Raw genomic sequence first — 25050 nt, forward strand, 5'->3', positions numbered from 1 at the left:
AGGTATTTAATTTCCATAAGGGTCTATTTTGGTTTTGTTGTTCCACCAGGTCTATTTCTACACACAGGGGGCGAATGATCTGATACCGTCCTGGGGAAGTATTTAGTACCCACTACCAAACCTTGCATTGCTTCATTGCCCAAGACCAGATCAATGCGCGAAAGGGATGAGAACGTAGCCGAATAACAGGAGTATTGATACACTTCCGGATGCCGAGTCCTCCACAAGTCAATCAGCGCCGTTTCTTTAAGTAAATTACCGAACGGTGTACAGTTACCCCCCATTTTTCGTACCTCATGTCTCCCTTTGTCCCAATCTGAATTCGGAATATTATTAAAATCTCCCATTATCATAAAGGGAACCCCTGGAAAGTCTGCCAATAAATTTATCACACTGTGAAGTAGTTTGCTGCAATATGGCGGAGGTATGTATAGGGATATAATTACTATGGCTCTTGTCCCCAGCCTACAGGAAAGACATACATTCTGCCCATCTTTATCCGCGATGACCTTTAGAAATTCAAACCGTGCGCCTGAGTAGACAAGTATACTGGCCCCTCTGGAGTATGCAGAATATGTAGAATGATACCCCACCCTGAGCCACCTTCTATCCAGTAGATGCAGCTTCTCCGGTATCATGTGTGTTTCCTGCAAGCAAATTAGGTCACGTTTTTCTGTGCGTAAAAATTGAAATACTGCTTGCCTTTTGATGCTAGAGGCTAAGCCCCTAACATTCCAACTAATTAGCTTAATGCGTCCCGCCATATGATTAATTGACAAATTCTCGTTCTCCCAGAGCTGCTTAATAGGCCAAATGAGACTGTCGACCGGCCCACCCTCCCCCTACCCCCCCAACAATAAACATAGTAACACATCGTTGCCACCAGTCCCCTTTGTATCAGGGACGGAGGGCATATGTTTGCCTTGGCAAGTCTGCCAGATACCGTGTCCATCTTTTGTCGCGTTTCCTCTTTTACGACGGACAGGGCCCAATCAACCATCAATAACACCAGAACCAGGACCTCCAGAAGGAGGGGCGGACCCCGCCTGTTTGTCGTGCACGGTATCCGGCTATCCATCTGACCAGTATTGCAGTCCTGCCATATTCTCGCAATGCCCCCCCCCCCTTTTTTTTTTTTTTTTTTTAAGTATTAAGGGGTAAGAACGAAAGCAAGTTATGGGAAAGAAGGAAAAAAAAAAAGGAAAAAGAAAGGGGGAAGGTTAGAGGGTAAAACAAAGAAGAGAAAGAGAAAAGTAGTATAAGAAGAAGAAAGAGGGTGGAATAAGAGAGGGAGGGGAGAAAAAGAAAAACAAAAAAGAGGGGGGGATAAAAATTAATTCAGTATTTATGCATTGCGAGTCCAGTATGAGTTGGAAAGTCCCTTTCCATAGCCAGGATTCCATTTCCTCCCATCCTCAGTGGTGTTTGCAGACCTCTTTCCTCTAGAGTCCATTAAATGTAGATTTAAATTTAGATTGCCGGGGTAAACAAAAAAAAAAATATATTTAGTTTAAATTTTCAAACAGGAACTCCTCCCCGGCAACCATAACATAGTATTCTTCCTCTACACCACTGCATGCGATGAGAGGTAGGGTGTTCCCAAAAGTCAGTCTCCAGCTTCCCCTTCACGACCTTCCCGCCGCAAGCGTTGTTCATTGCTATCCAGCCATCTTAGCGCTTCCTTAGGATCCAGGAAAAAGTGCACTGTTCCTCCCGCTACCACTCTGAGCTTTGCCGGGTACATCATGGAGTATACCAGATTTAGTTGTCTCAGCCTTCTCTTGATGTCAATGAACTTCGCTCTTTGCTTTTGCACTTCTATGGAGTAGTCTGGAAAAATGGATATCTTGGAGCCATTGATGATCAAGTCCGGGTGTCCTTTGGCATGCTTCAGGATATTATCCCTGTCTCTGTAATGCAGTATTTTGGCCAGGGCAGGGGTTGGGTGGGAACCCTATGGGCTCTTTCCACCGCATATAGAGGTGTGAGATGCTCAGATCCAATTTTACTTTTTAGCCATTCCTCAAAAAATTCAGTTGGGGATGTACCTTCCACTTTCTCTGGGATGCCAATTAATCTCAGGTTGTTACGCCTTGATCTATTTTCATGGTCATCCGTTTTTGCTAGCAGTGCTGCTATTTACTGTGCTGCACGCTGCCCGTCTCTGTCAGATCCTGCCATGCGGTCCTCCATGATACTGACTCTCTGCTCAACTTCTCCTGTTCTCTCCTTCACTTCATGAAGCTTGTGCCGCATGGATGCCATGTCTTCCCTGAGGCTCCCCAGCTGCTGGGTCACCTCAGTAATAGATGCTCTGCATAGCATTACTGCTGTGAGGATGTCTCTCAGTGTGGGCTCTTCAGGGATATTCTGTGTGCCTGTCAGCTCCCCTAGCTGTGCTGCCTGAGATGTGGCATTTGTCTCTGCCATGCAGGCCTGAGCTCCCTCACTGCTCTCACCCCTCCCCCCTCCTTCACTTAGCACCATGCTGTCTGCAAGTCTCTGCAGCTCACGTCTCACTGTCTCTCTGTGATGGCCACTGCTGTCCTGCCTGGCAAAACGCTCCAGCCGTGTTGCAGCCTGTCTTCTGATCTCCTCAGTGTCTGCACCATTATCTTTTCTCTGCTCCATGCTGCCCACGGCACCATCTTGATTCTGCTCCTCCACTTCTCCCACCGGCTTTTTCGGCCCCCTCCTTGTCATATCTGTGCCAGTAAGCACTGCAATCAGGTCAGGGGGATCAGAGGGTCGTCCAGCTGCAGCCTGTGACTTCTGAGAGTGTTTTTTTGGGATTCTTCCCTAGGGATTTCCTAGATGCTTGGCAGGAGCTACAGGATCTGCTTCCACTCACATACTGAGCTAGGCCACACCCCCAAGAACCAGATTTTTTAGTAAAAGAGGCTGTGAACTTCTGGGTTGTGAGGTTTTGGCATCCATAGGGGCATCTCAAAACCCTCCCCCCAGAATCGCAAAGTGTTATCATGAGATGTCATGCTTTTAACTGAAACCGTGCTGCCATATTATGTACACAGTAGTTGCTGATCGATATAAACTATAATGATAACTCCACACAGTCACTACAAAAAAAAGCAATATAAAGCCAATAAAACATCATATTCACCCCAAGATGGCATCCATAACAATGACCACTCGACACTCAAAGAGCAAACCCCTACACAGGACGGAAAAATAAACAAGATACGGGTCTTATAATGTGGGGACAATAAATCTAATATATAGGTATAATATATTTTTATGAAGTTCTGAATTTTATCCTAACCACTATAAAAAAAACCCAACAACAACAACAAAAAACAGTGGTATAATTTTAATGCCAGGTAATTTTTTACTACTCAATAATGCTATAAAAACAAAGCCAAGAAAGCAATGGCAGAATTGGGTTTTTAATCACCATTTCACCCCACTTAGAGTTTTCTTTCCCTATTGTTCAGTACATTATATCGTAAAATGAATGGTGTCCTTCAAATCCACAACTCATCCCACAAAAACGCCAACTCTTATAGGATTTATGTTGACACAACAATCAAAAAGTGTTGGAAGAAAAGGAGGCCAAAAACAAAAACGCAAAAACAAATTCGCCTCCATTTCTGAAAAATATATGACAAAATCAAAAACAATTTAAAACTATTTAGCATCATTCCTTGCATCTGAACCAGTATCAAGATATTTGTCCCATATAGGAAAAAAATCAAAATGCCGGTTGCTTTTTTTGTACGTCCCCCAAAATTGGAATCCTATCAAATCAGATGGTCTCAAGATGGTACAGATAAACGCTAGCTGTTTTTTTTTCTTATACTTGTCTACATGTCTATCTCAATAACTCTTAAATCCAATAATATGTTGCTTACTCGTGTTTATTATTGTGCTACAGAATATAGGAGTATAAAATTCTGGCTCAGTGAGAATAAAATATAAGAACGTCCTCGTACCAGAGATGGCCTCATCTGAATGGCACTGCCAGCATGCATCGAGGGGGACATGAAGTCTTTGGACACAGCAGAGAATCACTTGGATTGTATAGCTGCACAATGAATTTATTGGTCTTTGTTATGACATTGAAATGAGCTCTTAGATAATAGAAGCTTCTCATTCTTCTCTCAGGAATTGTGAAGATGTGTTTACCACTGAGGACTGTGAAACCTTGTACCAGTTTGTGTTTGCCTCTCACAGGCCACTCGCGGCAGCTGCTGGTGAATTTTTATACATAAGGTAATTGAAAAGATCATGTGTACAAAAATGCCATAGGCTATTCAAATTGAAAAGATATGAGCCAAAATGACATCTGTGTGATGGGAAATACTGGGTATATTGTTTCCCTATTTATTTGTTGTAAATATATGTGGACATCTAAAGTACAAAATATTCGGCACTTTTCTTGTAGACCGTTTTATTAAAGGTGTTTTATTCCGATACAGTGGAACCTCGCTTAGGCTATGTGTCCACGTTGCTTTTTACCTGCTTTTTACCTGCTTTTTTGCTGCTTTTTCAACTGCAGCGTTTAATGGCAAAATAGATGTGTTCTGCTTTTCAAGCAAAGTCTATGGGAATTTGGGTTTCTTGTGCCCACTATGCAGTTCAAACTGCAGCCTTTTTCTGGCAGAAATTTGGTCAAAAACTCTGCTTTGCAGTTCAAAACGCAAATGGCAAAAACAATTGCATGTCAATTGTTTTTGCCATTTGGGTTTTGCACTGCAAAGCTGAGTTTTTGTCCAAATTTCTGCCAGAAAAAGGCTGCAGTTTGAACTGCATAGTGGGCACAAGAAACCCAAATTCCCATAGACTTTGCTTGAAAAGCAGAACACATCTATTTTGCCATTAAACGCTGCAGTTGAAAAAGCAGCAAAAAAGCAGGTAAAAAGCAGGTAAAAAGCAACGTGGACACATAGCCTTTACGAGCAAAGCTGGCTGTAAATTTGTAACTCAGTTTAAGAGCAAGCTTTGCTGTACGAGCAAAATACTCACCTCACACACTTCCGGTTCCGTACATCCACCGCGCTCTAACCCGCTCTTGCAGTCCACACAAATGCACACACACAAGCACACACAAACACGCACACACACATATTATGCTCACCTTACCTTCCGTTCCATCGCCGACCTCATGGTTCTTGTAGTTCGCCGCAACAGGTTGTGTATCGGGTAACCATCGCGACGAGGGAGGAACTTACCCTGTGAGCCACTACTCAAAGGCAGCGCTCTGGCCAATCAGAGGCAAGCGGCTCCTGCCTTTGACGTCAGCGCGCTGGGAGCGGAAGGTCCGGCATCGGTCGCGATGGTTACCCGATACACAGCATGTACGGGCGAACCACAAGTTCCAGGAGGCCGACGAGGGAACGGAAGGTAAGGTGAGCATAATCTGTGTGCGTGCGTGCGTGTGTGGAATGGCACAATAGGGGACCAGGATGGGACATTTAACAAGTTGTGGAACGAATTTTCTGCATTGCAATGATTTCCTATGGGAAATCAGCTTTGCTGAACGAGTAACTTGGTTAACAAGCACACTCCCAGAACGGATTGTTCTTGTTAACCAAGGTTTCACTGTATAGTAAATAATGGCATATCTCTGGGACTGGCCACCATCTACTGAACATTGCAGAGCCGCCTGCTGCGACCCTCACAATATCTAAAATGAAGGGAATTATCAGTGTTCACTTGCAATGTAGCAGACCCCCAATGTGCATGGAATTTACTTAAAAGGGCTGGGTTGTTTTTTTTCAGTACAGCTGGGTAGTACATCACTTTGCAGGAAAAAAAAGCTGAGGGTTTCAGAGGTCGGATTTCTTCTTAGTGATATCCCATAATATTATTAAATAGTCATATTTATTTTACATTTAAAATAACTAGTGACGTTTTTCCTGGTGACCAGAAGTATTTAGGATATCTAAAAAAAAATAACATTTACCACTAGGACAGTTAGTACGGTGTGTTTGACAGTTGGATATCACGGTGTAAATAAAAATGTGACGCTCTAAGGTTAGGTTCACATTTCTACATCTGTAGAAGTATATGACATATGTGGCAGACGTATACATCAAAAATGTTTGGAAGCATCTACCAATACTGTGAACCGCATCATTCCATGAATTGAAATATACTTCATCTATGTCCATCATCAACTTTTTTCTCTCCTAGGGCCATTTGGATATTTAAAACTTTCTTCTTGTGCTGTACAAAATTATCAACTTAAAAAAGATCTTACTATATTTGGTCAAACAAGTAATTATCTCCTCCATAATGGGATGGCTGGAACTGCTTTTTTTATGAGGCTGTCAAGTGGTATTGATGTTGATACCTGTGTCAGTCTGTAGCGCAGTCAACGTTTTGATCATTTTTGTAAAGAACGGCTCACAACACAGATGTATAGTACACTGCATGTCTCCTCACAGTGAGAAATTCATCACTGCTCGCGTTACATTTATAGAACTCAAGCACTGACAGGTCTGAAGTATACATCACATTGAAGACATTGACACTGCTATGTATACATCACATCTGACACTGAGACTGCTGTCTATACATCACAAAGGAGACTCAGATTCCAGTCTATACATCACTAGGGACACATACTGCTGCCTATACATCTCAGAGGAGACATGAAACGTCTGTCTATACATCACGTAAGAGACACTGAGACTGTATATTACATACAGTACATCACATAGGAGACAGACTGTTGTTAATACATTACACAGGAGACAACGATATTGCTGTATATACATTGCATAGGAGACACAAAGATGCTGTATAAATCACATAGGATACACCAAGGCTACTACAGTGGATATGGAAAGTATTCAAACCTCTTTAAATTTTTCACTCTTTTATTTCATTGCAGCCATTTGGTAAATTCAAAAAAGTTCTTTTTTTTCTCATTAATGTACACTCTGCACCCCATCTTGACAGAAAAAAACAGAAATGTTTGCAAATTTATTAAACAAGAAAAACTGAAAGATCACATGGTCATAAGCATTCAGACCCTTTGCTCAGACACTCATATTTAAGTCACATGCTGTCCATTTTCTTGTGATCCTCCTTAAGCTGGTTCTACTCCTTCATTGAAGTCCAGTTGTGTTTAATTAAACTGATAGGACTTGATGTGGAAAGGCACACACCTGTCTATATAAGACCTCACAGTGCATGTCAGACCAAATGAGAATCATGAGGTCAAAGGAACTGCCCAAGGAGCTCAGAGACAGAATTGTGTCAAGACACAGATCTGGCCAAGGTTACAAAAGAATTTCTGCAGTACTCAAGGTTCCTAAGAGCACAGTGGCCTCCATAATCCTTAAATGGAAGATGTTTGGGACCACCAGAACGCTTCCTAGACCTGGCCATCCAGCCAAACTGAGCAATTGTGAGAGAAGGGCCTTGGTGAGAGAGGTAAAGAAGAACCCCAAGTTCACTGTTGCTGAGCTCCAGAGATGCAGTAAGGAGAGGGGGAGAAAGTTCCACAAAGTCAACTATCACTGCAGCTCTCCACCAGTCTGTCCTTTATGGCAGAGTGGCCCGATGGAAACCTCTCCTCTGTGCAAGACATATAAAAGCCTGCATGGAGTTTGCAAAAAAACACATGAAGGACTCCCAGACTATGAGAAATAAAATTCTCTTGTCTAATGAGACAAAGATAGGACTTTTTGGTGATAATTCTAAGGCTAGGTTCACATTTCCATCAATTTGTATCAGTCACAATCCACGGCTCTGGTAAACAATGGAATCCGTTTGGCGGCTTCCGTTGTTCCCATATACTTGTATGAGCGGTGGATTGTGACTGATGACGCTGCGTTGCATCCTCCGCCCGACTGATCAGTTGTGGAACGACTGACCGTCGGGCGGTTGGAACGCACCATGTAGCGTTTTTTGAGCAGCGGAATCCTTTTGATTCCGCTGCGCATGCTCTTTCTCGGTAGCTGAACGATCAGCTGATCGCCGGCAGCCGCCTTCTGTGAGCAATCAGCTGATCACCCGGCTAATGAGAGTGATCACCTGGCGGCCGGCTAATGAGAGCGATCAGCTGATTACTCGGCGGCCGGCTAATGAGAGCGATCAGCTGATCCTTATCTCTGTCTCTTGTTTTATAACGGAATCCGCTTTCTCTTCCAATACTTGTCATCCGTTGTACAACGCATCAGTCACAAGCGTTAAGCAACGCATGTGACTGATGCAAAACAACGGAAATGTGAACCTAGCCTTAGCGGTATGTGTGTAGAAAACCAGGCTCTGATCATCACCTGCCAAATTCAATCCCAACAGTGAAATATGGTGGTTGCAGCATGATGCTATGGGGGTGTTTTTGAGCTGCAGGGAAAGGACGACTGGTTGCAGTTGAAGGAAAGATGAATGCGGCCAATAACAGAGATATCTTTCTGTACCCACTGTATATAAATCATATAGGATACACCAAGATTACTATATAGATCACATAGGAGACACTTGGACAAATGTATATACAGTGGCATGCAAAGTTTGCACACCCCTGATCAAAATTATTGTTATTGTGAACACTTAAACAAGTTGAAGATGAAATGATCTCTAAAAGGCGTAAAGTTAAAGATGTCACAGTTCATTTGCATTTTAGGCAAAAAAAATATATATATTTTCAACTTTTACTTTTTAAAAATTACAAAAAGGAAAATGGAGTGATGTAAAAGATTTGGCACTCTGCATGGTTAGCACCTAGTAGCAACCCCTTTGTCAAGTATCACAGCTTGTAAATGTGTTTTGTAGCTAGCCAAGAGCCTTCCATTTCTTGTTTGAGGGATTTTCACCCATTTTTAGAAAAGTCTCCAGTTCTGGGAGATTCCTGGGTCGTCTTGCATGCACTGCTCTTTTGATGTCTAGCCACATTTGTTCAATGATATTCAATGATATTCAGATCCTGGACTGTGAGGGCCATTGTGAAACCTTCAGCTTGTGCCTTTCGAAGCAGTCTATTCTGAAAGTGTGTTTAGGATCATTATCCATTTGTAGAAGCCATCCTCTTTTTAACTTCAACTTTTTTACAGATGGTGTTATGTTTGCATTAATTATTTGTTGAAATTTCATTGAATCCATTATTCGCTCTATTAGTGAAATGTTCTCTGTGGCATTGGCTACAACACAACACCAAAGCTTGATTGATCTGCCCCCATGCTTAATGGTAGGCGATATATTCTTTTCATGAAACTCTGTGCCGATTTTTCTCCACACATACCTTTTGATCATTGTGGTCAAAGAGCTTGTGTAGATATTCTTTTCATACATCTGACTCTGAATTTCATGGTTGGGACTCAGGAGAGGTATTCTTCTGATGACCTTCCATGAAGACAATATGTGTGCAAGTGTCTCTGAACAGTAGGACAATGTACCACAACTCTTCCTGTAGGTTCTTTTTCATTCAAGCGGAGGATCTGATTTGCCTCTCTAGCAATCCTACAAGCAGCTATCACAGACATTTTGCTTGGTCTTCCAGATCTTATTTTGACCTCCACTGTTCCTGTTAACTACTTTCTTAATTACCTTTCAAACTAAAGGCCCTGTCACACACAACGAGATCGCTAATGAGATTGTTGTTGCGTCACCGTTTCTGTGACGCAGCAGCGATCTCGCTAAGTGTGACACCTACCAGCAATCAGGCCCCTGCTGTGAGATCGCTAGTCGTTGCTGAAGGGTCCGGACCATTTTCTTCAAAGCTGACGTCCTGCTGGGCAGGACACATCGCTGTGTTTGACACCTTAACAATGACCTCCTATACAGGTCGTTCATTGTTATACAGGTCGCTCATCGTTACTGCATCGTTGGTAAGATCTGTCTGTGTGACATCTCACCAGCGACCTCCCAGCGATTTACCAGCGATCCTTATCATGTCGCATCGTTTTCAGGATCGCTGGTAAGTCGTTAAATGTGACGGGGGCTTAAGGAATTGGACAACTTGAAAATGATTTTCTGTCTTCTTATAGCCTCCTCCAGCTTTGTGGGCCTCCACCATTTTTATTTATTTAGTGCTAGCAGCTGCTTTGAAGAACCCTTGACTGCTGTTTTTTGGCACAAGGGTAGAGAAAGCTAGGTTTTTATAAAGTTATGAAATTTGCATCACCTGACCTTTCCTAATGATGATAGTGAACAAACCATCACCCTAACAGGTTAATAAAGAGTGTCTAAACTTTTGCATCGGCTTATTTTCCTTTTTATAATATTTAAAATGTAAAAGATGAAAATATAATATTTTTTTTTGCCTAAAATATAAAGGAAATATGTCATCTTTAACTTTATGCCTTTTAGAAATAATTTTATCTTCAACTTGCATAACTATTAACAACAATAGTCACTTTGACCAGGAGTGCCTAAACTTTTGCATGCCACTGTAGTTCAAATAGGAGACACTGGCGCGGGTTTATATACAGCACAATGGATATACAGGCTGCTGTATATCCATCACATGTATACATTTTGCTAAACGTTTCAATATGTTTTTTTTTTTCTATGTACGTATGTCCGACAAAAGAAACAACATAAACAATGCAAAATGTGGACAATAGAACATTTTTTCTTTTTACCGTGTCTTGGCCATTTTAGTATATGTTGCCATATACATCTGAATCCAGTTTTTTTTTTTTTAGCAATCCAGATGTATACATCCAGTGGAATGCACTGTCTAAATGTGAAATGTGAACATAGCCTAAACTTGTGCTAGCAAGGTTCATGTCATACCGTATATTCATTAGAAAACTCAGCATTCATTATAATTTCTATCCTCTGTACTATACTATTTAGCATTTCCTCTAAAGCTGTATGTTTCATTTCTAGACTATTATGTCCAATGACAGAAGCAATAAGTACGCAGAAGACAGAAAACGCAGAGCACAAAATAGGCCAGTTGTTGAAGCTTTTAGATTTCTTCCTTGAATGCAAGGTATGGTTGCGTATGATGATAATGTTGGTTGATGATGATGACGACAACGACGACAAAACTTGTACTCCTGTCGGTAGAGACATGAAAACAAACTATAGCATTTTAAAGTTATCCTGTTTAACCTAGATATAGAGTAGACTTTCCAAATTTTCATTCTCGTGGCAAATTATATAAACATTATTACAAAGATTGTGCCATAGCTGTAGGAAAAGACATGGACTGACCATCCAAAAATCCTAAATTGAGCTAATGCCGTTAGAGAAAAATGTATGCACCTGAACATGAGGTTCTTGGTTTATCATTCTGATCAGAATCTATGAAGCCCACTGCCACATCAAGGCGAACCTCTGAGTGGGTTCCCTAAATTATTTAAGCCTTAAAGGTGTGGCGCTGTGTGCCAACCACCTCCACAGCAAAAGTGCACCTGCAGAGCAGGTGACCCGGTGCCTCACAGCACCCATGCTGCAAAGCTGAATTCCCAAGACTCCAGGCCACACCGCCCCACAGACATACAACCACCACAACAATGGTCGCCACACAGCACAAACACCCTGTGAAAGATGCTGGACAACTCAGCTTCCACAAGGTCCCAGACTGTGAACTAAGAGCAAAAATTAGGCAGAACCCCTCTTGCAGTCTTCTTCTAATTAAAAACGCCTGTGCCAAATGGGCACCAGGTTATCTGCCCTGCTGGTGCTTTGTTATGCGGCTGTGGTTGGTGCACAGCGCCACTCCTTCAAGGCTTACATAAGTTAGGGACCCACTCAAAGGTTCACCGTGACCTGGCGGTGGGCTTCATACAGTCTGATCAGAATGTTAAACTAAGAACCTCATGTTCAGTTGTTTAATTTTTTTGTCTAGTGGTGTTAGATCAACGTATGAGTTTTGGATATGTGGTCCATGTCTTTTTCGTCAGCTATGGTGTATTATTACAAGGATTGTAATCAGACATGAACTGTGTTTCTTCATGATTCCTGTGGGTGGGATAAAATTAAATTTAGTATCATGCAAACAGGAGGAAAACGTTTCTTTTAGTATTGATTTAGCATTTTCACCTGTTACATCGTGTTATAAGGAGCAGAGACAATGTCGAAGTCCAACATCTAATAATTTACTTTTGTATAAATTCCTCCTATTCTCTTAGTTACATGATCATGTGACGTACCTTGTTGACAGCCTCTGGGATTGTACACCTGGCTTTTTAAAAGACTGGAAATGTATGACATCCATCCTTTTGCAAGACTCGTCTGAAAAGAGGCTTGGTGAGCTCATACATCCAAACAATAATGTGATTTCAATGCAAATTTTTTATAATAGCATATAATGATACCATTTTCAACATGACAGGTTCCCGTTAAGGTTTTTATCATCATTAGGATATACCATAACCTGATGACCAGTGCAGGTCCCAGTGGTCATACCTCCACTGATCAGCTCAGCACTGGCTCCATAGCACAGCAGTTGGGGAAAAAAAGTTCAAAGTGACTGCCGTGGTTTCCAAATTCTAAAAGAAAAAAAGAAACATTTTCCAGCACACCTTTGTAAGAATTAAATATCCACAATAGTTCATGCCACTTGATCTGGTGGACTTTACACTGCAATAGATCTCAGGGAGCTAATGTATGCCACAATGTAGTTATATGATTCATAGAAAAAAAACATCCAAGTTTAATAGATTAATCTTAGCATCATATATGGGTTTCAAACCAAGATTGTTACCATATTTTTCTGACTATAAGATGCCTGCTAAGACGCACCTAGGTTTTAGAGATGGAAAATAGGGAAAAACAACAAGAACAAAAAATGTAAGCAAAAAATGTGGTCATGGCGCACTGTTATGGGGGGGGGGATGTCCCCCAATTCTGTACTAATGTTTCCCATCCTGTACCCTTTCCAGGTGTAAAAGTCCTTCATCCTGGTATAAATGATCCCCATCCGGGTTTATATGTCCCCCATCCTGGTCCCAACCTGGCATATATGATCCCCATCCTGCTATATATGTCCCTTATCTTGGTATATATAGTCATGCCCAAAAGTGTTGGCACCCTTGGAAATTGTTTGAGATAATGAAGTATTTCTCCAAGAAAATGAGATCATTTTGTTATACACACGTTTATTGCCTTTGTGTGTATTGGAACAACACAAAAAAAAAAAACAGAGAAAAAAAAGGCAAATTAGACATATCACAGAAAACGCTCAAAATGGGCTGGACAAAATTGTTGCCATCTTTTCAAAGTAGTGGGTAAACTACCTTGTTTCAAGGATGTGATGCTTATTTAAATTCACCTGTGTGTGGACAATATGAAAATTACGCCTGAAATTAGATCAAAAAGCACAGGAGTTGACTCTGTCTTTGCATTGTGTGTCTATTTGTGTCACAATAAGCATGGAGAGCAGACAGAGAAGAGGACTGCCTGAGGACTTGACAACCAAAATTGTTTGAAAAATATCAAAAATGTCAAGGTTACAAATCAATCTAGAGATCTTGATGTTCCTTTATCCACAGTGCACAACATAATGAAGAAATTTACAATCTGTGGCACTGTAGCCAATCTCCCTGGATGTGGAGAAAAATTGATATAAGGTTGCAACGCAGGATACTCCTGATGGTGGAAAAGCAGCCCCAATCAAGTTCCCAAATAATTCAAGCTGTCCTGCAGCCCCAGAATACATCAGTGTCAGTCAGCGCAAACTATCCGGCCACATTTAAATGAAATGAAACGCTATTTGGAGACCCAGGAGGACCCCACTGCTGACACAAAGACATAGAAAACTTGCAGTTACCAAAATATATGTGAGTAATCCAAAATCTTTCTGGGAAAGCATCTTGTGGACAGTTGAGACCAAGATAGAGCTTTTTGATAAAGCACATCATTCTGTTTACCGAAAACAAAATGAGACGTACAAAGAAAAGAACACAGTACCTATAGTAAAATCTGGTGGAGGTTCAAAGTCGTTTTGGAGTTGATTTAGTGCCCCTGGCACTGTGTGTCTTGACTGTGTGCAAGGCATCATGAAATCAAAGGAATACCAAAGGATTTTGGGTCATAATGTAGTGCCCAGTGTCAGAAAGCTGCGTTTGCATCCTAGGTCATTGGTCTTCTAGCAGGACAATAATTAAGTGCCAGCACGATAAAGTGGTGGATACTGCGTTTCACTTCAGTGCTTCTTCTCCCTGAGGCCATTCTAAGCTCTGCTCACTGCACTCTGATCAAGGTCCAGTGTAGGACCGAAACGTCTGTGCTAGTTCACTTTGGATATCCGAAAATAAATTGTCATAATTATTTTCATCCTATTAGAGTGCCAAGTTAATGTTTATAGTAAGCGAGTGATTGCAGCTATTTATTCCAAATGCTGTGCAACCAAATATTAAGTTGAGGATGCCAACAATTTTGTCCGGCTCAATTTTGTGTAAAATTCTGTCAAATTTACCTTTTTCTCTGATTTTTTTTTTTGTGTTGCTCCAATATACACAAAAGAAATAAACATGTATCACAAAAGGTGTAATTGCAATAATTTTCTGGGAGAAATACTTAATTTTCTGTAAGAATTTCAAGAGTGCCAACATTTTTGGTATATACGATCCCCATCATGGGCCCATCCTGGTATATATGTGTACCACCCCGTGCTCGGCAGCCGAGCCGCTCGGATCCGGACCTTCAGTGGGTGGCTCGAGGGTCTCCAGACCCTGGGGTCCTGCGGTCACTCCAATCAAAAAGGGGGTTTGTGGTTTGGGGATGTAGGTGTACGGCCGGAGCCGTGTTAAGTTCATGACGCCACCCACGGGATGTGGTGAAGGTGGACACCACCGCTGCAGTTACGGTCACCCGGGGGAGATGTTTGACAGCAAGTTGTTAAACCCTCCGTGGGCAGGGATGGTGGACCCGGGACCCGTTGGGAGTGTTTGGCGGTGCAGGGAGATGGCCGACCGGAGGGTGCTGATGTACTCACTATTAGTAAACACACGAGTCTCTCGTAAACCAAGGTGATGGTGGTGGGTGCCCACAGCTGGCTGCAGTTTGGTCCCCCACCCGGCTGGTGGTCTCTGTCTTTCTCCTGCACCTGTGTGTGATGGTGGACAACCTGTGCTTGCAACTTCAGGAGTCCGCTCCCGGCTTGTGGTAGCCTGAGGAGCCCTTTGCCCGCAGATGCTGGCCTGTGGGATCTCTGAGCCGTGGCAGTGGCTTTCTATCCCCCTCGTTGGACTGTTGTCTTCAGTCGGGACTTTGGGTGGGACAGGACCTCTATTCCTGGCCGCAATCAGTTAATTAGCTAGCCCCCAGTGGCTTCTGGACCTAGCTTCAGGGTCTGAGTACCCCCTTTGTGCTCCGGTTTCCGAGTCGGTTCCCCGGGTCGGTACCGGCGGGCCACTACCCTGTCCCGGTCCACCTCGGTTCCACCGAGCCGTCTTCCCGGCTCCTGCAGACAGAGGCCTCCGTCTGCCACCTAGCCAGACGTACCAGGGCTCCTACCCTTGCACCTACTCAGTTTGGGTTCTTGCCTACGCTGGAGCTGCACACATCTCCAGCCCACACACCTCTCCACTTGTACTCTAGACTGTTGTGTTTACTTTCCCGCCTCAGGCTGCCTGAGACTCCTAGGTGGGCGTCTTCCAACCGCCTGGTTCTGCCCCCTGGTGTGTCCATCAAGCTCTGAGGAGGGATGACTAGGGTTTAATATGTTTGGCTGTATGTTACCTACGGGGACAGGTGTAATGCGGGGCCCTATCTGTAACTACCTGGCCCGGCCAGGGCGTCACATATGCTTCCCGTTGTGCTGCACACATGAAAAGAAAATCACATTTTGCTCAACTTACACCTGCTCCCCCTGTGCGCGGCGTCCTCTTCTTATGTCGGCAACACTTTATCAAATGAGCAAGGTAGCACATGATTTCAATGCCATGCCTCCCAGTTACACCCGACATCCGCTGCTGGATAATCCAAAAGGAAGGTTCACTGCTCTCTGTGCCCCGGAATATGGGCATGAGGAGCAGTGAATATTCATTATCTTTAATAGCGGACACACGTGATCACCCGGTCGTTGCAGTAAGTCGGTGTCTGGGGCGATCAGTGTATCAACTATTAAAGAAAATGAATATTCCCTGCGCCCATAATTCCGCCCACCTCTTGGTAGCAGCTTCAAAGAGGGGTGCGGGATTATGGGCATGGAGAGCAGTGAATATTCATTTTTTTAAATAGTAGAGATGTGTGGTTTCCTGCAGCAGCAACCCTCCTCTTGGCTCCACCACCATCGCCCCCCCTTCCCTTTCTACAGCGAGTCAAACATATCCGTAGTGTAAATTCAGAACCCCCATTCCTCCCAAATTTGGGGGGGAGGGAAGTGTGTCTTATAGTCCGAAAAATGATGTAAATGTCCTTAGCCACAGCTATAGTCTTTTTTTCTTTAACTATTGGCTTTTAATCTTCTGAAATAAAGGATTTTAGATTCTTTATCTTTGACGATGAGTGCTGCAACGTCCTTTTCTCCTAGCCTTACAATCTCTGCAGCTGCAGCCCCTTACAAGTAGTGATTAGTGAGCATCTAATCACTGTGTCTGTAAGGTAAAGCCCACCCTAGTAGGAAACCCCATTAATATTCCTTTAGCAGAGACAGACCTTTAAAGCAGTTGTGTTAAAATTAATTTTTATGTCATCTTAATTAGAAAAGGAAAATCTCCACATACGTAACATTTATTTCATTGGCTTCCAGGTTTGAGCACAATGCAGGAAAACTTGCTTGTGGAACTCATGTTGGCAACTGTTCGACAATCAGTTGAATGTCATCCTCCTGTGGGTAGAGGGGCAGCCAAGAAGGTGGGATGTTTTTTCCCTTCTATGTTTTTAATGGGGAATGTCTTTTTTGTTGAACTAGTCTTGTAGACTCCCAGTCTGTGTGTACTATGTGATATACTGGTTGATCTTGTGCTGATACTTAGTATTTCATATTTTGCATTTTTAGACTTGCAAAACACACTCATAGGTGCAGGGAGGAGGCGACCGGGTGTGTAATGATTCAACCTTGATAGGTCTTGTTCCCAATGTCGCTTAAGGTAGAGTATAGCCTGATGATGCTCCTGTGCCTAAAACAGGTAAAACTTATCTGTTTTAGGTGTTGAAGCACTTTTATACTATACTCTACCTTAAGTGACACTGTGAACAAGAGCTATCAAGGTCGAAATGGTATATACCCTGTCACCTCCTCCTGTACCCATGAGTGTGTTTTGTATGTCTACATCTAAAGAATAATGCAAATTATGAAATAATAGTATGCAGTGATTTTCTTTACACTGTTATTGGGGATTCCACAACCCAGTTACCAACACCCCGACTCCAAAGCTGTGTGCACGCAGATCCTTACAATCTACATACTTAATAATTGGCAGTAGCAAGATGGTGGAATATGTGCAGCATCACTGTTGCTGCTTCTTGTGCTGTGTAGTCTGTATATACCCTGGGATAGCAGCAGCTGCTGGACCATAGCTATAAGCCTATTTATAGCACATATTTTCTCCTAAACTGTGCACCATTATGCTTTTATCAGTGGCATCATGTTCCCACTTCTACTCTGTGTTACACTGAATACATTCTCTTCATATTAAAGATGTTCTAGTGTTACTGCCCAGCTGTAGTCTGAATTCACACCACTGCTGTTTTATGTAAGGTTCTATCTGCCAAAGAGAAGAAAGCACAACTGGAAGACAAGGAAAGAATTACTGAACACTTTGCAGAAACTCTTCCCTTGATGTTGGCAAAGGTAACACAAGATATAATAGGTGCCTTTTCATCTGCATTATATTCTTATTTTGGAATTACTTCGCCATTTTTCAGATTTCTGCTTACTGTCAGTGATTGTATACATAGGGTCAGATTTAGCATGCACCAAAATTAGTTCGTAATTGTCTTTCATTACCTTATTATGTGTGTTAGACACTTTCTACATCTTGACCAAAAAAGTGGCATAGCCTTGCTGAAAGGGGCATGGCCTAATATGTAGCACAGTCCGTCAAAAAAAATGTGCCAGGATTGTAGTGCACAGTGTAAGCGAACTTATAAAGTGACGTAAACCTAGACTTGACAGTCTTAAAATTAGAAAATTATACTGATTTATCTATCAGTGTTAATCATTTTGATAAATTTGACTTGATAAATCATTTTAAGGCTGTCAAGTCTAAAGCTGCTCATACCCATCAAACTGATATCATCCGAATCTGCTGATATCGAAGAGTTTGGTTGAGAATTGTAATGTGTTTTGGGGTCCTGGGAGTTAAGAATCTGGCATGCTAAATTTCAGACTGACAATTTTTTTTTTGTCCCCGGGGTAAGCGATCGCTATAGATGTTTGTCAGCGACTTTTCATGGAGAACACACTGTTCCCGAGTACGGGGGATTTGGAAAAGGTGACTGCTGGCTGAACGACTAACCAAACCATCGTTTGTCCAACAGCCATCTAGGTGTATGAGGGACTTAAGTTTGCACTGTTTTACAATCAGACAGTATTAATAAATCTACCCTATTGTTTGCATGAAGAATTTTTCCATTCACTGATAAAAAATAAGAGACCCTAGTGTAACTGATATTAAAAATTCTACAACTTTTCAATCTCCTTTTATGTGTTTTTTTTCTCTCTATTGTTTCATTGGAGGACACAGGAAACCATGGTGTATGCTCCTACCACTAGAAGGCTTACACTATGGAAAAAATGAACTCCTCCTCAGCAGGTTATATATACCAGCTGGAACCAAGCTAATCAGTTTTTTTTCTCAAGTCAAGCAAACTCCTTGGGTATTTTTTAACCACAAGGAGTTCGACAAGGTCTTCTCCAGGGTTCCAAAAAAAGAGGCCCATTAGATATTCTGTACCTCCTTCTTCCCGACCTCATCAAGAAATTAACTGCATTTCCAGTAGTGGACCCCCTGGTTTCCCATCTGTCCATCAACACTGTCCTTTCCATCCCCGACTATGCCTCACTCAAGGATCCTACTGACAGACACATTGAATGTCTAGCCAAATCTGCATTTCAAGCCGAAGGATCTGCGCTCTGCCCAGCCTTTGCTGCTGCTGGGTTCTCAAATCAGTTTCCGCTTGGGCTAAACTACTATTTCGGGGTATTCTGTTTGGTGCTCTACCTGATGTACTAGCAGACCTCACTAGCCAGATAGCTCAGGCAAGAAAATATCTCCTCCCATCTTCCCTAGACACTGTTGGGTGCCTCGCTTCACCAGTCTTTGCATCCAGTGTTTCTGGCTCTTTTAACCCAGTTGGACAAGATCATTTCAGATGCCACCTGTAGAAAGAGCACCTCACTTCCCCAACAAAAGCCCGAGCGCCCTCCTCCCAAAAGACGGACGCTTCAGTTTTGCTCCTTTTGTCAATTTTCATCTGTCAAAGTAGATTGGCAACATCGAGATCTCATAGATTTATCTCCACATGACTGGGTGCTACCACCTGGGGAACCTCTCAGGATGTGTGGTCTTCTACTTCTGTTTTGGGATGCGTGCTCTTGGTAGTTGAAGACAACCTTTGTAATGGAGTTAGTTTCTTCTGGATACAAAATAGAGTTCTCTTCTCTCCAACAGACTCACTTTTTCAAGTCTTGCCCACCAAGGAACCGTATCATTAGTTTATGTTTTTTTTCAAGAACATCGCTTCTCTCTGCCAATCAGGCATCATCATCCCTGTCCTTTCTCACAAGCACGTTTCAGGTCTTTATTCAAACCGGTTTGTGGTCCCAAATAAGGATGACCCATCCTGGATCTTAAACACCTGAAAAGTGCTTCTGCCAACGGCATTTTGCTCTGTGATAGCCTCAATTGAAGAGCAGAGTTCCTCTGTTATGTTGATCATCCTAGATATGTACCTTCACATTCCCATCTTTCCAAAGAACCAGTGATTTCTCAGATTTGCAATTGGAGATTATCTTTTTTATTTGCAGCTCTATCCTCTTGCATAGCCACGGCTCCCAGGGGCTTCACCAAGGTGATGATGGTGGTCATGGCCATCATCCAAGCCCAGGGGGATTGTAGTTATCCCTTACCTGGACGATCAAGGCTCCTTCTTTCCGAGCCTGTTCCGAGAGTCTCCAAAACATTCTCAATACTGAAACCTGCTTCGGCTGGACCCTTACCTGGACGATGAAGGCTCCTTCTTTCCGAGCCTGTTCTGAGAGTCTCCAAAACACTCTCAACACTCAAATCTGCTTCGGCTGGACCTTTACCTGGACTTTCAAGGCTCCTTCTTTCCGAGCCTGTTTTAAGAGTCTCCAAATCACTGTGGATACGGTAACCTGCCTCGGCTGGATCACCTACAGATCAAAGTCATCTGTAATCCCGCCCACAGTCTGATTTTTCTAGGAATGCTGTTAGATACTGCATGCGCAAGAGTCTTCCTTCCAGAAGGTTTCGCCCATTACGAGGGATACACTCTCTCAACCGTGGTCACTTCAGTTCTGCATGATTATTTTGGGGAAGATGGTAGCTGCAATGGAATTGGTCCCATTTGCGCTGTTTCACACCAGGCCTGTTCAGCTTGCCCTTCTGTCTCTATGGGACAGGACACCATCATCTCTGGACCGACTCCGCCTCCTTCCTCCCTGGGTTGGACAGTCCTTAAAGAGAACCAACAAGCAGGATTTTCAAATATAAAGTAAAGCCAGTGCTGTACTGGCACTAGGATGCTGAATCTAAGCATACCTTTTGTTCTGATATTGGATGTTTTATTTCAGAAATATGTGCAAGTAAAGTTACAGAAATGTACTGCTATTTGATTGAGAGCAGCTACAACATATCTAATAGGTCGGTCTGGTTTACTATCTAGTCCCGCTATCTATTCAGCATCCTAGTGCCTGTATAGCACTGGCTTTACTTTATACATGAAAATCCTGATGGTTGGTTCTCTTTAAGCTGGTGACAACACTCCCCTGTCATTCACCACGGTTGATCATTCCTCCCAATATACTGAGAGATCATGAGGATGGACGCCAGCCTTCTAGACTGGAGAGCAATGGTTCAGAGCTACATAGTTCAGGGTCACTGGAAAGTTCAAGAATTGTCTCATCCCATCAATATTGTGGAACTTAGAGAAATATTTTTCTCTCCTTCATTGGCAAGACACTCTCTTGAACCACTCCCTAAGCCGCAGAAGCCTCTCAGCGGGTCTCTGAACCCAGATGTTTTTCGACCAGATCTGTCAGAGATGGGGCACAACGGATTCATGGCATCCAGAAGAATCAACAAGTTTCCTCGGTTTCCCTCGGTCCCGTGACCCTCTCGCTCTTGACTTTGATGCTCTGTTAATTCCATGGAACCACTTCTCCCTCTACCTCTGATAACCAGGTTCATGAAGAAGGTCAATGTGGAAGGAGTCCCAGTCATCCTTGTAGCTTCAGACTGGCCCAGACGAACCTGGTATGCAGAGATAATCAATCTTCTCGCAGACGTCCCTTGGAAGCTTCCAGATCATCTTTCCCAGGGTCCCCTCATCCACCAGAATTAACAGTCTCCCATGTTAATGGCATAACCGTTAAAGCCACAGTTTTAAAGATTTTTCCTATGAGGTCATTCAGACCATGATCAAGGCATGGAAGCCCTCTTCTTCCCTCCTGTATTTATCATTGCATACAGAAAGCCTTCATTTGCTTGTGTGAAAATAACCAAGTTGCACCTTTATCTTTTTCGCTCCTCTTCCTACTGACTTCTTACAATCCAGCCTTGAGTCCAAACTATCTCTTAGCTCCCTTAAAGGCCAGGTGTCCGAACTCGCTTTTCTTTTCCAAAGGAATTTGGCTTCCTGCTCTCAGATCAGGACCTTTCTACAGGGTGTCACTCATCTGTGCCCCGTTAGATTTCTCGTTGACCCATGAAATCTCCAATTTGGTTCTGGATGTTCTTCAGGGTCCCCCCTTTCAACCCATTTGGAAGATTTCTCTCCCTTTGCTCTCTTAGAAGGTTGTTCTTAGAAGGTTACATAGTTACATAGTTACATAGTTACTTAGGTTGAAAAAGGACCTACCGTATTTTTCGGACCATAAGACGCACTTTTTTTCCCCCAAATGTTGGGGGAAAGTTGGGGGTGCGTCTTATCGGCTGGGGAATGAGGGTGCTGCAGGTCATCGGGGGCACGAGCAGGCAGCAGCAGCGCCTGCTCGTGACCACGTGGGCCCGCTCATTACATATGCACGCCCATCCTCCCGCCCATCTCTCAGCGCTGAAGCCGGCACTGACAGGTGGGCGGCGAGGACGAGCGGGGACGCGCGCATAGCAAAGAGCCGGCCGCATGATCACCCTGGCAATTACAGCCTGGAGTGATCATGTGCGGCTGTATTCACTGCTCCCCGCGCGTCATCATCAGCGCGGGGTGCAGTGAATCAGTGCACTCACCCGTCCCCGTGTGTGGAGCCGCCCCCCTGCTGCACGCGATGACTTCCCTGTCTGTGCCGGTCAGCTGATCTGTGCTGAGCTGGTCAGCTGATCGGCACAGACAGGAAGACATCGCGTGCTGCAGGGGAACGGCTCCACACACACAGGTCAGCGTGCAGAGAGGAAGATGTGATCGGTGCTGCAGGGAGTGAGGAAAAGGTGAGTATAAACGTTTATTTTTTTTCTCTGTGGTATAGGATACAGGCCATATACCAGGATGGTATATGAGCACGATGGGGGGGCATGTGAACAGGCTGGATGGGGGGGTATGTGAACAGGCTGGATTGGGGGGGTATGTGAACAGGCTGGATGGGGGGGGTATGTGAACAGGCTGGATGGGGGGGTATGTGAACAGGCTGGATGGGGGGGGTATGTGAACAGGCTGGATGGGGGGGTATGTGAACAGGCTGGATGGAGGGGGTATGTGAACAGGCTGGATGGGGGGGTATGTGAACAGGCTGGATGGGGGGGTATGTGAACAGGCTGGATGGGGGGGGGGTATGTGAACAGGCTGGATGGGGGGGGTATGTGAACAGGCTGGATGGGGGGGGTATGTGAACAGGCTGGATGGGGGGGGGTATGTGAACAGGCTGGATGGGGGGGTATGTGAACAGGCTGGATGGGGGGGTATGTGAACAGGCTGGATGGGGGGGTATGTGAACAGGCTGGATGGGGGGGGTATGTGAACAGGCTGGATGGGGGGGTATGTGAACAGGCTGGATGGGGGGGGTATGTGAACAGGCTGGATGGGGGGATGTAAACAGGCTGGATGGGGGGTATGTGAACAGGCTGGATGGGGGGGGTATGTTGAACAGGCTGGATGGGGGGGTATGTGAACCAGGCTGGATGGGTGGGGGTATGTGAACAGGCTGGATGGGGGGGTATGTGAACAGGCTGGATGGGGGGGTATGTGAACAGGCTGGATGGGGGGGTATGTGAACAGGCTGGATGGGGGGGGTGTATGTGAACAGGCTGGATGGGGGGGGTATGTGACTGCTCTAACTGTAAAGAACCCTTTCCTATTTAGCTGTCGGAATCGGCTTTTCTTCCACTCGCAGTGAATGCCCCCTGGTCCTTAGTACTGTCTTTGGAAGAAATAAGTCATCGTGATCACCTCCATTAGGCAAAATTCACAACTCACAGGTTTATCTTGTCATTCTCCATTCTTCATTTTCATTTTCCATCAGGACAAGGTGATTTTATGTTCGGTGCCATCCTTTCTTCCTTTCCACCTTAAAGAAGATATTGTTCTTCCTTCGTACTGGCCGTCTCCTTCTCATCCTCTGGTGCCATCTTTGCACAATCTGGATCTTATCAGAGCTATTTAGCTCTCTCTTTCCAGGAGTGCATCTTTCAGACTTTCAGATTCCCTGTTTGTGGATTCCCGATGGCTATTGCACGTAGCAACTGACCTCGAAGGCCACCAGTGCTTGATGGATCCAATCTGCCATTTTGGAAGCATATAGAGTAAAAGAATAGACCAGCCTCACTCAGTATCACAGCTCATTCTTTTTACCTGTGCAGTGGGGGCCTCCTCGGCTGTCCAACTTCAGGCCTCGGTATCATATCTCTGCAAGGCTTCTACCTGGTCCTCTATGCATACTTTTACCAAGTTGTACAGGGTGCACACTTTTGCATCTGCAGATGCCATCCTGAGCAGGAAGGTTATGCAAGCGGCAATTGCCAGGGCTCGGGCCTGAGCTTTTCTTCCTTATGTTTTCTCCCACTCTCGTGACTGCCTTAGGACATCTGATTTTCAAGTGTCCCCCATTGAGGCGATAGAGAAAAGAAGATTTTGGGTACTCACCTTAAAATTTTTCTCACCCTTATTGGAGGACACAGCACTCAACCCTATATGTTCTTGCCTTACTGTTGCTTCTATTGCTTTCTCACAAACTGATTCACTTGTTTCAGTTGAGGGGTATAATCTGCTGAGGAAGAGTTATTTTGTTGCATAGTGTCAGCCTCCTTGAATCAGCAGCATATACCATGGGCTTCCTGTGTCCCCTAATGGAGGCTCCAAGTACCCAACATCTTCTTATTATAGAATGATCGTAATTTATATAAAACTTAAAAATAATCTTGTTTTGTGTGATTTCTGTATTGTACTCAGCGAGCATTCAGTTGTTTCCTTTTTTTTTCTCTTTATACACAGTTCTCAACAAATCCTGATAAAGTGATAAATCTTTTGCAAATTCCACGATATTTTGATAAAGACATATATTTTGAGGCCCCATATGGAAAAAGTAAGTGGCTACGATATATTTACTTCTATGCACTTACCCATAGTCTGCATGTAAGATTCATAGTAAGTGACATATCAGCTTATCAGGATTTTTTCTATCATTCTTTCACTTACAAATATCTGAAACCTACTGGCATAGGATCACTATCATACAAGTTATTTCTCAGCTAAACCTAAAAAAAAATGTATTCTACTAAGACTGTTTGGCTGCTTCTATTATGTGTTTCTTGTCATAAAGCAGCATATCTGAATGTAAAAGAAATATATGTTACATATTATATTAATAATGCTGCATAAGGTAAGAGTATTAAATATAAATTTTGATAAACACTTTAAAACTACTCCAGTAGAGGTGATTGAGCACAAGTGCAAACAAATATAAGAACAAACATGCCAATAAATGAAAATGACTAAAGGATGACAGTGGTCAATAGTGACATAGCCTACAATGGTAGGTTTATCAGATTAAGGTATTATATGGAT

The 25050-nt window shown here is 43.5% G+C and overlaps 1 protein-coding gene across 1 annotated transcript in view; it reads left to right on the top strand.

Annotated features, from left to right (window-relative positions):
* Nucleotides 1-25050, top strand: part of LOC142291809 (cohesin subunit SA-2-like) — a 176560-nt gene that overhangs the window by 92115 nt on the left and 59395 nt on the right. Inside the window, 7 exon segments of the mRNA XM_075336634.1 lie at nt 4123-4230; nt 10804-10909; nt 12054-12171; nt 16619-16722; nt 17570-17662; nt 24478-24558; nt 24560-24568. Of these exon segments, the coding sequence (XP_075192749.1) occupies nt 4123-4230; nt 10804-10909; nt 12054-12171; nt 16619-16722; nt 17570-17662; nt 24478-24558; nt 24560-24568 (619 nt within the window).

The sequence above is a fragment of the Anomaloglossus baeobatrachus genome, chromosome 2 (assembly GCF_048569485.1).
Source record: "Anomaloglossus baeobatrachus isolate aAnoBae1 chromosome 2, aAnoBae1.hap1, whole genome shotgun sequence".
Classification (NCBI taxonomy): domain Eukaryota; kingdom Metazoa; phylum Chordata; class Amphibia; order Anura; family Aromobatidae; genus Anomaloglossus; species Anomaloglossus baeobatrachus.